This window comes from Vanessa tameamea, chromosome 3 (genome assembly GCF_037043105.1).
Source record: "Vanessa tameamea isolate UH-Manoa-2023 chromosome 3, ilVanTame1 primary haplotype, whole genome shotgun sequence".
In the NCBI taxonomy this organism is placed as follows: Eukaryota; Metazoa; Arthropoda; class Insecta; order Lepidoptera; family Nymphalidae; genus Vanessa; species Vanessa tameamea.
Genome location: NC_087311.1, coordinates 2,138,542 through 2,154,657, shown reverse-complemented (window position 1 = coordinate 2,154,657; position 16,116 = coordinate 2,138,542). Strand labels below are relative to the sequence as shown.

Sequence of the window (16,116 nt, the reverse complement as noted above, 5' to 3'; positions counted from 1 at the left end):
GAAATAGAGTTCATTTTACGTTGTATACAATTGGGTTTGAGTTCTTTTAGCATGTTGTCGTGTCCGTAAACAATTATATCACGAACTAAAGTTTTTCCCACGTGTTTCACGTCACATGAAAGCTGAGGTTGTGTGTGTAATTAGATGTTTGTATGTGTTGGGCAGTTTTATAATTAGACTATGAATGAAATGAAGGCTCGTGGCGTCATTGTTTCTTGACAAATAACAGTGTATTGGTTTTTATATTTTTACGTTGGTTTTTCTTTAACTGTCAAATGGATAAAGTTCTGTTTTTGAAATAATTTTCTGTCAATTGGTCATCTTCAACATATTTATAAAAATCATCAACACCTACTTTTTTTAACGGCGAAATTTACAACAATGATTACGCTTATCTAACGCAAGAATAAATCGAATCGGATTATTAATTTGTTAACTTATATAATATGGATTATATTTAGTAGAATACACATAGACGCCAGATATAGCAGTATGTCATCATTGTCTTATTTGGTTAATAGCATTGACCTAAGTGATTTTATAACATGTTATCATATACTTAAACTATAAAAACGGTTACTAACGCCACGCTGATATAAAGTGAAAATAATCTACTATGTAGATTATGATAGAGAAAAATGTACCTAATTTTGTAGAAAACTATAACGTCTGACGTCATATCCTAAACACAGGTATGTTATGTCTAGCTTTTCTATACTTCATCTAAATCTTTATTCATTTAATATTCGTGATTTATAATATTTATAATAGTTGTTACTTTATTTAAAATTATTAATACATATATTAAAGACAATTTCTCTTTCGTTAATGAAAGTAATTAAGTTATTCCTAAAGATCTGAAAATTTCAAAATATCATGATTTATTTAAAAATTATTTAATTAAAAAATACTTATCCGATTGACATTATGAAGCTTTTGTTTATTTTTATACGGCTTTTTATGTTATTATTATGCAACGTGTTCGAAGAGAAAACTAGTAAATAGTTTAAATATTCATTCTGTATCAGTTGATTTTTTTAGTATATTTATTTTAAGTATAGGTTGAACTGGCTAATTGCCACATGATTGTAAGTGGCCACCACTTTCCATAAATATTAGCGTCCTTAAGAAAAAATGGCCACCAAAGCTGGGAACTGAGATGTTATGGCCCTTGTGCTTGGCGGCAGAATAGATTATGATTACTAGGTACTTACGCAGACAGCCTTGCTTGAAGAAAGTATATTTTTACTTTGATAAAAGTATATATATGGTTCTACACCAGTTATATTATGAATATGTTATGAAGTGTATATATACACTCAGATTAATATAGATACTTAGAAATTGTATAATGGTTCTTAGGTATTATGATTCTAGGATCCTTTGTGGGATTTTCAAGTCTTGCTCAGCTTTATTAATAATATAATACAGGCGTTTAGGAATAACCAGTTTGAATTTATAAGTAATTAATGGAATTTAAATGGTATTATCACGTGACTAGATACATAATTTTATTCAATAATCTCGTTTTATTATCAATCGATATAACATTATTCAATTAAACTGTGTTTTATATTTACATAAACTGTTTGTTAAAGATAATTATCTCTAGTCGGAAAACAGATAAATACAGTTGTCCTTTAAGAATGCTTTGGGTTGAAGCCACTATTGTTATTTTAAAACTATTTTTGTAATGTATTAAGAACTGTATAAAATTGTTAAAAACGTACACGTTGGTAACAGTACCACCTTTATTTGCTTATATACTTTCTACCTTTATGTTAAGGTGACAAAATACATTAAAAACCGCGCCATCAATTTTGAAGTCAGTAAATAATATAGGAACGATCACATAAGCTTAAATTTTATTTGCCATAGCAAATAACTTCATTTGCTTAATAAACGGTGATTCAATACAAATAATATGTTATTTGAGTAGGCTCTTTCGAGTACTTTTGAAATGACATTTGTGAGTCGATCAAGTCCACATAAGGCTTTGGTTTGATTAGTAGTTACTACTGAAGAAAACAGTCAAGTAATTTAAAAATATATATATATAAACATACAATTAACGTTAAAATTAAAATGAAATTAAAAAATATATATAAAATAAAATTTCACGCATAATTTCTTTTCCATATAGGTACAATATGGAAAAGGATTATTATTTATTGAACGCTAATAATTATTTAATTTATTTATTATTTTGTTATGTTTACAATTTTCCTGTCAATCAAATAAACGAAGACTTGTTTAGTTTATAAACAGGAAATATAATAAATGCAAATAAATAATTATTTCCCGTTACCATTTAGATATTGGCATATAATGCGAAATTTATAATAAACAATCAATAATGGTTCAGGCGTTGGAAAGAGGAAGAACGAAAATTATATTGGTATCATTGAATAGTTTGAATGGAAATGATTCAGTACAAATTACATTTTTATTTCTATTTAAATGAACGTCATCGATAATTAAACGAATAATGACGTATACGGTGTAGTATTGTTCAGATTACACTATTAAAGTTCGATATTAGTTTAGAAGCGTATTTCCCGGCGTGACGCAGGCCTTCATTGATTCAAAGGCAGTGTGCGCGGACGCAGAGCTCAGTGGCTGTGTGATCTACTCGCCGTACACACGCGGTCATGGGCCAAAAAAACTACGTAACCTCAACTTAAGTAACAGCCGAGTCAGTCGCCGGTGTAGCCTATCCTCAAAATCCAACATGGACGCAACAACAGAGGCTCAACACTGACACGGCTGACATTTCGAGTGAGTGGGGATTTTTGTTTAATAATATCAGTGATATTGAACTGTTTTCTTCGTTGAAGAGCGAACCCTAATGTGAGTTACTAGATTACGATTGATAAGATATTTTCTTCCAGCAACAACATCGAGAAGTTAATCTATGATATATCGATTCAATCAAAATATATCGATATTCAAACCGGTGTTTGATGTTCGGCAATTTATTTTTTATGATTTATACTTCTGGTGATAATAAATCGTGTCATAAATTGTATTTTATAATTTAAAATATTTAAAGGTTAATTCATTTATTAGTCTTTCAGTGTTAAAATGTTTGAAAGTTAAATCAAAGTTAGACTTAAGTTAACTTTAAAGGTGTCCATGTCGTTATTTTTATAATTTATTATTCTCAAACTTAGCGGGATTCCCGGCAATTTGTTTTTTGTATTTTTTAACATCTTATATTTATTGTGATCGAAACATGTTCTAAATGCTTTGCAAACTTTATTTGAGTGTCGTAAAACGGAGTAAAGACTGAAACACTACGAATACTATGATGTAAAAGATTGTAAATTTTATTATATCGAACATAGAGTTCTAATTTGCTTGAACGATGTTCTATAAAGGTTGTAAATCGGCGCTGTTCTGCCAAAACTAATGGGCAATTTAAGTTAATCTGTCTGAGACATCTCGTAACGAGACTAGTGTGGCTATTGTTGTATTATGCAAAAGTTTAGCACAAAGACTTCGTATCAAGCGCTACCCTTTCTGATAATAACATTAAATTTAATATTTGACTTTCAATAGACGAATTGCGAAAACTGTTATGTAAGATTTGTGAAATAAATAAAAGACAATATATAATACGTCGAAAATGACTTCTAAATCTTTACACGTGTTACATATTTCGACAATGTCTAAATACAGCTCATTCGTGAAAAACCCAAGGTCTTGTCGAAATCGTTACAGAAGGCTGAGATCTGTCTGATCACGCGCATGCCTGGTCTGCTCTAAAATCAAGCACAATATACATTACGTCAGAGCCGCAGTCGAATTTCAACGGAAGTTCGGAAACTTAACTTTGAAATTTGACGATGATGCATAAATAGAGTCAGGCTTATCAATATCATTGAAACATGAAAATTGTTATTAAGTTGATCATTTTTACTGAGTAACAGTATGTGAATGTACCACAACCGGGCTAAGCCAAACTCCTTTTTGGGCGAAGGTTTCTCGCTGTTATCCCACCAATCTGCACGAATATGGGATGGTGAATACACATGTGACATTAAACACATGTATTTTCCGTTGTCTTTACTTGGCTTTCTTACATTGCCAAGGACATTTCAGACGAAAGATATATTAACCATTGCCAATGCACTGCTTGGTAACTAAGATGTTATGTCCCCAGTGCTTATGTTATATTTGATAAGTAATGATTTGAAGATGAAAGGCTACATGACTTGCTTTTCACAAAGCCCTACCACCAAGAGAACTCGTGATTCTCGCTCATGATACACGTGATCTAAACGCCTTTTAATTATATGCACAAGAATTTATTCCGCCTAGATTCCGATTGTGCAAACCCAAAATTCTTTTCATACACGTTGCTATGTCTAATACTTCCGCATGCCTAACAACTTGAGTTAAAACTACATATATCGTTTTTTTATTAATATAATCGGACTGACGTGTAATATTCGATAGACGAATACCTAAACTTATAATTTAAGTGTCATCGATGTTTTCGTAGCATTTACTTAAGCAATTATCTATCCAAAATGAATATGAACTTTTCTATGTCCTCTATGTACTTCGATATAAACGTTGTATGTATTACCATTTAAGACCGCGTGGAATGGTGACGGGAATGTTAGCACCATTTCCCCCTTGAGTCACAATTTCGATTCCCTGTAATTATATTTAACTTAAATGATAATATACATACATAAATAATCCACAAACAATAGCCTAACCTTGAACTCTCTAACAGAGTACTTAGAGGGTTCAAGGCTAAACAAAACCACAATGGACTCAAACTATCGCCCTGGAATATTCCCCGCTCAATCCTTATCGGTTCGTCATTACCATGAATCATTCGGCATCCTGGATAGCGAAGGACTGTCCGCCATTGCCCCATACATGATGTCAAGAAACTACATAGAGTTGTATCTAATTTATACAACTCCAGCACCCTCAAAATCCATGTATGCGGCACGGAATCATAGGCCTTCTTGTAATCTATCCAGCATGTCGACAGACTCTTTGGAAAACGACGAACCTGTTGGCTAATGGTCATATCAATGAGGAGTAGCTCCTTAGGTCCTCGTCGGTCCACTCGCCGCCTGTACCGACGGATGCGGCTCGCCCATGCATAAACTTTTTGTTTTAGTAAGTCAATACGCTCCACGACATGGGACGGATATTCTTGTGGACTGATACCAGTCCCCAAGAACGCCCGCCCCACCCAACGCATTACACGTGGACGCGTATTCCCTTCCTTAAAACAATATAGTTTTCCAATAAGCACTCTGGTCTCATTAACACAACACCGGCTACACGACATGCTGCAACAGACGCACAAAACAGAATTGAGTGCGTATCTTCGAGATCTTCACTGATCTCAAAATAATCCGCGAGCAGTGTTACGATATTCTCGAATCGCATCCCCCAATGCGCTCCTCAGTTGATCACAGTACTTACTTGTTGTAATAGCCATGTCACCCTCGCCCTCATCATCATGATCTGGGCCCTGTGGTGTTGCAGGAAGTGGTCCATCAACCACGGGCTGTGACGGGGCGGAAGTGACACCGCTATTACACATTTCTAAGCGAATCCGATCAAGCACGGTGTCACTCAGCCTGTTGTTACGCAGAATGACCCGCACCTGATCCGACAGTCGTTGAGCCGAGACGTTGATAGCTGGTTCAAGCGCCTGAAACAGAGAGAGCATCCTAACACGGTACGCCGTGAGGTTAGTTCCCCCTCTGTAGCCCCATAGTATGCGCGCATGACATTTTCATTAATGGGTTGTGTCCATCGCATGCGCTGCACACCACCACCGGAAGCGTGGACCCCGTTCGAGGCCGGTTGGCCTCTGGCTCCCAAGCCCGTCGGTGGCCGGCGTCTTCCCGCTCGACGTACAGGTGTTGGCAACGTCGGCGGGGAGAAGTACTCGTCGCTCGAGCTCGACGCAATTGCAGACACCAGGCTACTTCCGTGTGCGGGGTCCTGTGCCTGCGAGGCGGAGCTGAGCGTGACACGTGATTTATACACTGCTCTAAATAATGACATTAAAATATCTAGTCAGACATCTGACCTTAAAAATATTTAAGCCTATAAATTATCTCTCGAATGCGTAATTTATAAATGAGGTTGTTTTTTATCTATTTATTAAATATAATTGTGTAACACGAGCGGCCAGTTCGACATTCGAATGATACAATATTTAAGGATTAAAAAAAATCAATCACTTACTAATAAATCTTTCAGACGATCAATATTTTTTCTTAAGTAAAGTTATTACATTTCTTGAAACGTATATGGAATTTGAACATAAAAAAAAATTGTGCTTTTATTCCCTTTTATATATTTTCTTGAAGACAGCGATGAGATATCGTATCTATCGTTTAAGATAAATTAACAATAAAATTCTCAGAAGATAATTTAAACATTACAAATGTCATAATAATCGCTTTGAACCGTTTATAAATACGCTATCTGCATATGCGTCTTGCAATCTTAATAGGGGTTAAATATGACGTCAATGTAGAATATATTTTATCTTAAATTGTTAATCAAAGCATCTCTTGTCGATAATGGGAAAAATGCTGCATAGGCAGCTTGTCTTTGAATAAAACGCGTAAATTTATCGTATGAACGTTCTCACGTTGTGTGAGGCAATTATCAAGATGTCACATGGGAAAATCATTGTTCTGATATAATTCATGCAAACACTTTGCGTTTGATTACCTTAACCGACCGGTTAAACTTGCACTTACTTTTGGAATTGAAAAGGAAAATTTTCTCAGTAAGCCGCTGTTCTATCAACAATGGGGTTGTCACTGTGGAGAGTGCTATTTTTCTTGCTCGACATTTTTACTAACTTAAAGTACCAGGCAATCATAAAAAGTTAGGTGATTGAGATTAAGTGAAATATTACGCATTCGTAAAATTTCTGAGTAAGCTGATGTTCTAACAACGATGGGGTTGTCACTGTGGAGAGTGAGTGTTATTTTTCTTGCCTTCCTCACATTACCAGGCATTTATAAAAATATAGGTGGTTGAGACGAAAAATCGCAATGGGCATAAATATAGGGTACATTAGTACTATAATGTAAATTTAGACAGTTTATTTTTATCTCGCTTCGTCTAATGAGTCAGTTCTAATTTAAGATTACTTTGACGTTTATATAAATAAACAAAGCGTAAAATGTAGAGGATATTTTGTTTAGGACATCTGGTTTCACGTCATAGGCTAAGTTTGACGCAAATGATTGACCTAACTTCGCATCTTAGCGTTCAAACGGTTTCAACTAATAAAATTTGACCATCGTTTTATTCATCAAAAATTGAACCTTGAATTTAAATTATTATAAGTATCCAATCGATAGAATTAATTACTTTAAAGTGTTAAGTGTGACGTTTAATGTAACAAAATATAGGGATTCATAGATATATGTAATTACTAAATATGAGAAGAACAAAGATTAGTTTAATGGAATCAACTCAATCATTCAAGATAGAATTGCTGTGATTTTCCGTAGATTTTAAACGCGTAGTACATTCTTAATTTATGTTTGTAATATTAATTTATATCTAACAATTTTTTTCTTTGTCCACAGATGCCACAGACGGTGCCCCGGTCTGGGTGCAGCCCCCCATCTGCGTCCCAGGGTGAGAGAGCGGTACCAACTTCCCCCGCTGATATTCATCATCTTTTGCGCCTTCTCGGCGCCGAATCTCCACCAGAACCCATGTTGCACTCTCCTCCGACACATATTAAGCCACCTCCACCATATCCAGAAGATAACAATTACCTTGAACGCCTGTACGATTTCGAAGGTTATCCAACTCCGTCTCCCTCATCAGACGAGGGATCAATACCAACTGTGGCGCTCCAACCTCCTTCCCCATACAATTCTTTACAATACTCCCCGATATTTATCAAAGAGGAACCAAACAGATTATCAGTTCCTGGCTTTGCGTCACCCTATCCATTATCGCCATCAGGTTCTTGTGTATCGTACGGTAGCCATAATCAATACTCATCGCCCGTACCCCAACACGAAGAATATATAGATATCGAGGAGCTCCTGAAAGAGAATCAAATATTACAAGAGAGTGTACAACAAAGTTACATAACACCTAAAATAGAAGTCGAAGAGCCAAGAGATCACATTCTTTTACGATCAGCGCTGGAAGATACGTCATTCCAAAAGCGGCTTAATTTAAGACCGATTCCGTTAGAATTGGGAAGTGTCAAAATGGAAGAAAGTAGTGGTGGTGCCGGAGACGAAGCTCTAGTGGCGCCCGACATAGACCGCGTGCTCACAATGGCCATTGAACAGTCTAAGCGAGATGTAGACAATACTTGTACCGTACTGGGTATATCACCAGGTGAGTCACGTACTTGTGCATTGACTATTAAACATTTAAATACAATTCATACATATGTGAACGGTCCCGTAATAAACATTCTTCTATGATGTCTAACATGTGAGAATGTAGGCACTGCGATACAATCACGACGACCAACCTATGACAGAATAATTAATCTCTATGACGTCGTCACCATTACGGCAATACGGTAAAAAAATGAAGTATTTCCTCGTAGAAACTTAAGCTACTACATCAGCAAATAAAGATTATAAATAGATTCTGAGAACTTTATTAAAATGGTTGATTACGCAATGATCATTTTTTAATACGTCTATCGACGATCCATTGTGCAAATAAAATCATGTCATATTTTTCGCATAAGCAAATTTATGTTAAATTTTACGTGGTGGTCGGGCTTTTTATAAGCCGTCTGAATACCAGAATATTCTACCACCAAATAGCAATGTTCAGTATTGTTGTGTTCCAATTTGAAGAGTGTTTGATTCAGTCTAACTACAGGCACAAGGGACATAACATTTCAATTCATAAGGTTGGTAGCATTGGTGATTTGAGGAATGATTAAAATTACTTACGGAACCAATGTTTAACTTACCATCTTACCATACACTTACCACCAGGTGGTCGATTTTCCAGTCCGATAATCAAAATGACCTAAAAAGGATAGTTTTTTTCTTTAAATATTTTTATGGCGATCATTAATTGAAATAGTTATTATAATGATATAGTTCTACATAAAAAAATTCTCAACAGATCCAATGCAATGGAATACAAGTGACGTTAAATCGTGGGTCGTGTTTACACTCCAACATTACAACTTGCCGATGGTCCCTGCTGAATACTTTGCAATGGACGGCGCAGCACTAATAGCGCTCACTGAAGACGAATTCAATCAAAGAGCACCACAAGTAAGTGTCCTTACATAATATATTAATACGAGAGCTTCCGTTCGCATGTTGCTTTTGATTTTGAGTTTAGTAATGCTATGCTAATTTAGTCTTATGGTTGTGAGCCATTGTCACATTACATGCATACCTTACATTAGCAGTCTGTAAATTTCCCACTGCTGGGCAAAGGCCTCCTCTCCCTTTGAGGAGAAGGTTTGGAGCATATTTACAAAATAGCTCAATTGTCACAAAATAGCTCAATTGTTCCTATTTCGAAGTGAAACAGTGGTTGAAGTTTCAATATTTTTTTGCCGTAATTAATACTAGTTGCAGCCCGTGGTTTCACTTCCGTTTTAAAGGTTAGTCGCCAGGTTAGGCATAAAGGAGTTCAAGCTTGCTTCATAACAAATTTCATCAAATTCAGTTCAGCGACCAAAGCCGTGCAAAAGCAACAGACAGACAGAGTGACTTTCTCATTTATCATATTAGTATATATTATACTATTGAAATCTATAATACATATATAAATTAATTTACTAGACACGTGTGAACTTGATGATGAGTCATTTCGTATAAAATTAATCTAATGCCAATTAATTTCTTTTTAATATCATTTATATGACGAGTCTCTTTGACCTTTATCGTATAGTCAATAAATATCTTATTATCTGTAGCCCGCGGCTATTCTGTTTTAAATGATCAGTTTTTATGTCTCAGGTTCCAAATTTTACATGGTAACAATACAAGTTTTTATTTTTTTTTTATTTTAAAAATATACATAAATGTTAAAATTTGTATTTATATGTAATATAATTAATGTTATGTTTAGTAATAGGGAAATATAATAAATTATTTTTGATCTTAATAATTAATAGGAATAAAAAGCTGTTCTGAACGGTCAAACAAACAAATTCTTCATTTTTATATATTTATATATGTATATAGATTTACAGTACGGTATCTGTTTATCCTATATTCTGTTGACAAATTCATACGTTATTAATAATACCGAGGTCAATATAGTTTTCTTATATGATATATTATGTCAATTAAAAATTGTAAAGATTGTATTGATGAATGAATGATGATGAATAAAAATCAGCGTATGTCTACTGGATAATAATGGCCTAAAAGGCAACCTGCCTTTTAGGCCATTACAAGAAAAAGTCATTATTCAGACATTATTTTGATTATTTGTCAAAAAAAACCGATACGTCATGACTGTTGCACGTTTACATTGCAGGCAATGCGATTGGTCAAAATATTCGAATAGATATTCTCGATTCTGGATTCAGAGTTCGGTCCTGGATGAATTCTGGGTAGAACAGGAGCAGTGTATCCGTCACAAAAAATTGCGATTCGTATTTATTGACGAACGTAAGATCAAATAATTTAAGCCGTAGCCATTATTTTATGGGTTTCGTGATTCTTGTGTACATGGCCATTTATAAACAATTCCCTCTGTCAAAAATAAGTCACGAATCGTGAAAAATTACGATACGACAAAGAATCCTCGTGTGAATGAGCCTTTAGAGTTTCTATAACATAATCAAAAACGATTGTACAACCTGTATATCCAAAGTCCATTCTGAAGATTTAGCGAGGACGGTTTTAATGTAAACGTGTTTTTAATCAGTGTCATGTTGACATTTCGTTTAATTTTGGAATAGTTTTAATCACGTGACCCTGCTGGGCGATTAAGGGCACTGATAAACATAGTTCGAAACTCGAACGCTGATAATAACTTGTTTATTTATTAACGGCTTTGGTAAACAAAATATTCCTTTGATATATTTGTATTTTATAATACAAACCGCGACGTCGTCGCCCGCGTGTTTGAATTTTTTGATTATATTTTTGATCGTGGTATAAATTGCAGGTTTTTGAGCTTTTTTCAGCCTCTATGTAGAGATCTTCCTATAAACAATGACTATGATTTTACATAATTATTAACCTTATAAACCAGGCAAATAAGATACATCTTGAAAGTATATTATAAAGAAGGCAGTAACAAAAATAAGTTTATATTTTTTGTGTTCACTGCATTATTATGTACGGATATATATATAATATACAAATTAGATACATATATTGTGTTTTAGTGTAAAACTATTTAAGAGTTGTCCGAATCTTCATCAATTTAAGAGTTGTCCGAATCTATTTCCGAATAACAGATAAAAATAATACAAAACATCGATCGAGCTTTGACAGACGCTTGACTACCTTATTAAGGTTAGTCGACATCATAAAGTAGTAAGGTTCTTAAAAAATTACGAACCGTCATTTATATTGATTGTTAAATTTCTTCTCCAATAAAATTTTATTTACAGTTTAGTAAAATTCCATCTATGTACATATAAGTATGCCATAAATAGAGATGACTGAATATTTGATGCGTTCATAATTTAAAATTCTGTTAGTCACTTTCAATATCTTAGAGATTATATTGAAGTCAATTTTTTTAGCTAATTAATATTTTTATTTTTAAATAATAAATAACTAAACACTTTATTTAAATTATTTATTGCATTCGAGCTAGTTTTCGCAGTGCGACTTCACGGCTCGCTCGACAAGGAAATCCGTTTAGGGGTTACGTTTATGCAACTTTTATGTAATAAGTACAAAACTTGAGTCGTAATGTAATTGCACTTTGGAAATCCCATACGTAAGTTTGATAATATTTATTCAACTCATAACGCAATCATTGCGTTATCAAATTATTTCGTTATAACTGTTCGCCTTAATTCATGGATAGTATGACGTCAATTACGCTCTTATACGACGCGATCACAAAATGCAGTTTTTTTTTATGTTACGTCTTCACGGTCTTGCTTTGTTTTAACAATGGAAAGTAAGCTTAAGTACACGTCTGAGTAAAAGGACAGTTTAAATATAATTAAAACAGCAGAAACCTTTCTACCGTTTAGTCTTTAATTATGTTTTATATAATTGCTTTGTTGCGAAACAATTGTAGCGATTCTATTCTAAAGCACTCAACATTATAGTTGATCAAACAAAGATTTAGTACTTGACAGTCACGTAATCCATTTGAAAAGCTTGATAAGATATTTATTCGAATGAATCGAAAACGATTCGACATTGATTATTATATTTTGAAGACCTTATTAGAGCTCTATTAATATATTTTTTTAATCCATAAAAATGAAGTACAACATATCAGGCATATTTAGTTTTTTTAGTCCTTAAGTTTTATAGTACTCTTGTAACTCCAGTAGTTACGATGTATTCTCAATCTAATCACCCGGCTTGATAGTTGTCATCGTACGCGTCAGTGCTCCGACTTTCTCCAAGGCCGATGAAAGTTCCGCGACATCGCTACAACCGATGTTTGCATACAAATTGTAACAATCTGTGATTTCAAATCATAAATCGATGTAAACAAGACGAGTTCAAGATATAAAAGAAATATAAAGATTAATAAGTCTGAGTCTCTCTAGTCATAATAATATTTGATAATAGTCTAATCGATCCCAAGCCATCAAAACGGGGTTCCATGTTATTTCAATTGAAGATATTAGTAAAATTGCTTCTTCGTTTGAAAATGAATGAAAATGTAATCAGCAATAGTTAGTAAACAAATTACATGTGTGTACGCTCAAAGTCCACACAGAGAGAGTTCTGTAGGTTATTGTAAAATAAATAGGTATGTATAATAATGATTGCTATTATAAATTAATAATGAATCTTTATATAAGTATGTGTGTTTGTTATTATGGCTCAATAGTTTTTGTTATATTTCAAACGCTAATTTTGGTACTTTATAATATGCATTTATATTTGATTAATTTAAATAATATCTTAAACATTTCTTTTTTTTATTTAACAATATCTATGAAACACAACGTCATAACATATTTTAAATAAAATATTAGTTACTGTTTTAACTAAACAAAATTCAATTGTTTTAGGCCGGAAGCACACTGTACGCTCAGCTCGAGATTTGGAAAGCAGCAAGGCACGAGAGCTGGAGGAGTCAGTGGGTGGAACATGAACAACCTTCTCCTACACCAGCCCCCCCTTGCCTACCATCGCCTGAGGATATGAGTGATGGTATGTGATAACATTTTGTTTCATCCTTTGTTCTTTTTAAATAGAAGGTAGACTTGTGATCTTGCTAAGTATTAAGCACAGATATGAATTTCTTATAAGTTATCAATAATTTATATAATTTGTCGTTGTTGATTGGCGATTAAATAAATGTTGAATGGCTGGTTATTATTCAATAATTATATAGGCAGTAAAATGTACAACCACAATATACCCAGTTAATATGTACTAGCGATATCTTAAATTTGTTAAGAAAGCTTGTTCACTATTCAATTTTTAAAATTCAATATATTTTAAAAAAATCAGTCGGTGACAAATAGTCGAGAAAAAGGAACTTAATTGTTTTGGCTGTTGACTGTTTACACATATGTATATATGTGTAAACTAGCGACCAGCCCCGAGTTTACACGGGTGCAATTTATGAATAAAGAAAATGGTATGATATAAACAGAATTTATACCCTATAGCACTCAGGAATAATGTACTTTCTACCATTTTTAGGATTGGATCATTTGATCCGGAGATTACGTAGGGGACATACAAACAAACGAAATTTAACTTTATAATGTTAATATGGATTAAAATATAAACAGAATTAATTAAAATTAAATTAAATTAGAAACGATGCACCAGACTGATCGTATCTATGCCGGTACAGTTAACCCAATCATTAATTTCAAGATATTTACAAATTCAACCAACAATTGAATAAGCTATAATATTACTTGTTTATGGGCATTTAAAATTCAACAATAGTTAATATGAAACAGCACAAAAGTCGTCGATGCTATGTAGGACGGCAATGCATCAACTTGTATTGTGATAACCGTTAGCCGATGCGAGGTCCCACATTGAGACAAACGACTCAATGATATATGGCCTAGTGAGGCTATACGTTGAAACTATTCACTTGCTTTACGAGGGAATTGTAGATAGACAGAAAGAGGACGACCAGTGTATTGATAATGCGGAAAGCTTCGAAATTATCTAGAATCCCATAAACATAATAAAATGCTTATATTAAATTGACACGTTAAAGATCTTAATGTCAAAATGACATTTTATTAGTGACTTATCTCGATTCGAAATTTTAAATATCAATATTAATTAATAAACTCACATTTATCTTATTTTATTAACAAAACTTTAAAATATTAATGTTTTTTAAACGTACATATTTCAATCGGTCAATTCCGAAGATAAATTACTAGAGGCGTAAAACTTATTAAATTAACAGAATGAGTATATCAGTGATGTTAACAGACAGACATTTAAAAAAAAAGTATTGATAGTAGCACAGGAAACAGCTACGGGCAATTATCTCTAGCTGTTCAGCATTCCAAACATTGTGTAGGTCATACTTTATAAAGTTAGCTACACAAACGTTTGGTAAATAATAGTTTGTTTAGACGAAATATATTCAAATCAGTCAATTGTTTGGATAAAAAGAAATTATTACACATACACTGTTGGAGTTCGTAGAAAAGAAAATAATTAAGAATTATAATATTTCACATCGTAAAAACCACACAATTTTTATCTCATAATCAATGGGATATAAAAATATTATAAATTAATTAAAGAGCATATAAAGATACAGTTAGACTATCAACCACATAGTCAATGAGTTCTATTCCTCTCGACGCAGGCCCTTATACGTCAAGCCAGCTTTTTATAACATTTCTCGAAGACCTAGATACAGAGAGCTGTGCCACCGGACCCGCAAGGTCGAATATGTATTGGTCAAGATGAAACTGTTGACATTATAAAAATGTATATATAATCCAATTGATACGTACGATACGTACTTTTGATCTAGAATGCGACAGGAAGGCGTTATTATTGTTGTAATTTCTTGCGTTGGTGAGTTTAATGAGCTAAAAGATACGCCTTATAAAGTTAGAGATGTATTATTATATCAAACAATTTACTCACCTATAGGATCTTCCTGTGTATTTGGTAAAGAATATTTTTACTTAAGTTAAGCATTAAAATATTAAAATAGTCGAAGATTTTTTTTAAGAAAACATGAAATTAATGTTTTTTGAAAATATTAAAAAAAACTGGTTCAGTTTCGTTAAAGATCTAATCAATAGATTGATAAACTCACATTGGTTGAACTTAGATAACATGTTTTAGGTTTAAAATGTTATTTGGACAACCAGTATAAATTGTAAAACAAAATTATTCTTAATTAACATTACACGATTTGACTCTGAACGCTAGAAAGATAGCGAATATGTATAAATTACAAGATACAGAACTGTTTGTATCAAAATTGTAATTTATCACTCGCCTCTTTAAATAGCATCTGAGCCACTGTGTTTACTGTAAGTGTTTTACAGTCTGTTGGTTTATACGTCCCAAATCGAAGGTCATATACACGCTACTTTAGGTGTCTGGTTAGTTTAGTGGCGAGATTATAAGGTTGCAAATCCTTTGACCCAATTTAGTCCGGGACAGTAAAACATTTTTAGGGCTTTCCCAAATTCCAGTTGTCAGCTCGTTGTTAGCGAAACATGCAAAACCAGTCCTGCGTCTGAACAATTTCCAGTTATGTCAATTATCCCGACCGATCGGGTTATGAGAGTGAAGGAATATAGTTATTGTGATAGGGCTTTGTGCAAGCCCGTCTGAGTAGGTTTTCCACTCATCACATATTCTACCGTAAAGAGCCAGTGCAACTACAGGCACGCAGGACATGACGTCATAGTTCTGAAGATTGGCGAATGGCGGTGCATTGGCGATGTAAGAAATGCTTAATATTTTTTATAGCACCAACGTCTAT

The 16,116-nt window shown here is 33.6% G+C and overlaps 1 protein-coding gene across 5 annotated transcripts in view; it reads left to right on the top strand.

Moving 5' to 3' along the window:
* The window catches only part of LOC113397142 (DNA-binding protein D-ETS-4), a 35,736-nt gene that overhangs the window by 14,534 nt on the left and 5,086 nt on the right, over positions 1-16,116 (top strand). For 3 of the 5 annotated variants that reach the window (XM_026635338.2, XM_026635337.2, XM_026635339.2), the window contains exons 2-4: positions 7,599-8,373; positions 9,127-9,281; positions 13,190-13,331. In XM_026635338.2, the coding sequence (XP_026491123.1) occupies positions 7,599-8,373; positions 9,127-9,281; positions 13,190-13,331 (1,072 nt within the window). Of the gene's footprint in view, positions 1-2,586; positions 2,851-7,598; positions 8,374-9,126; positions 9,282-13,189; positions 13,332-16,116 lie in introns of those variants that run through there. The other 2 variants (XM_026635340.2, XM_026635341.2) reach the window with 2 other exon arrangements.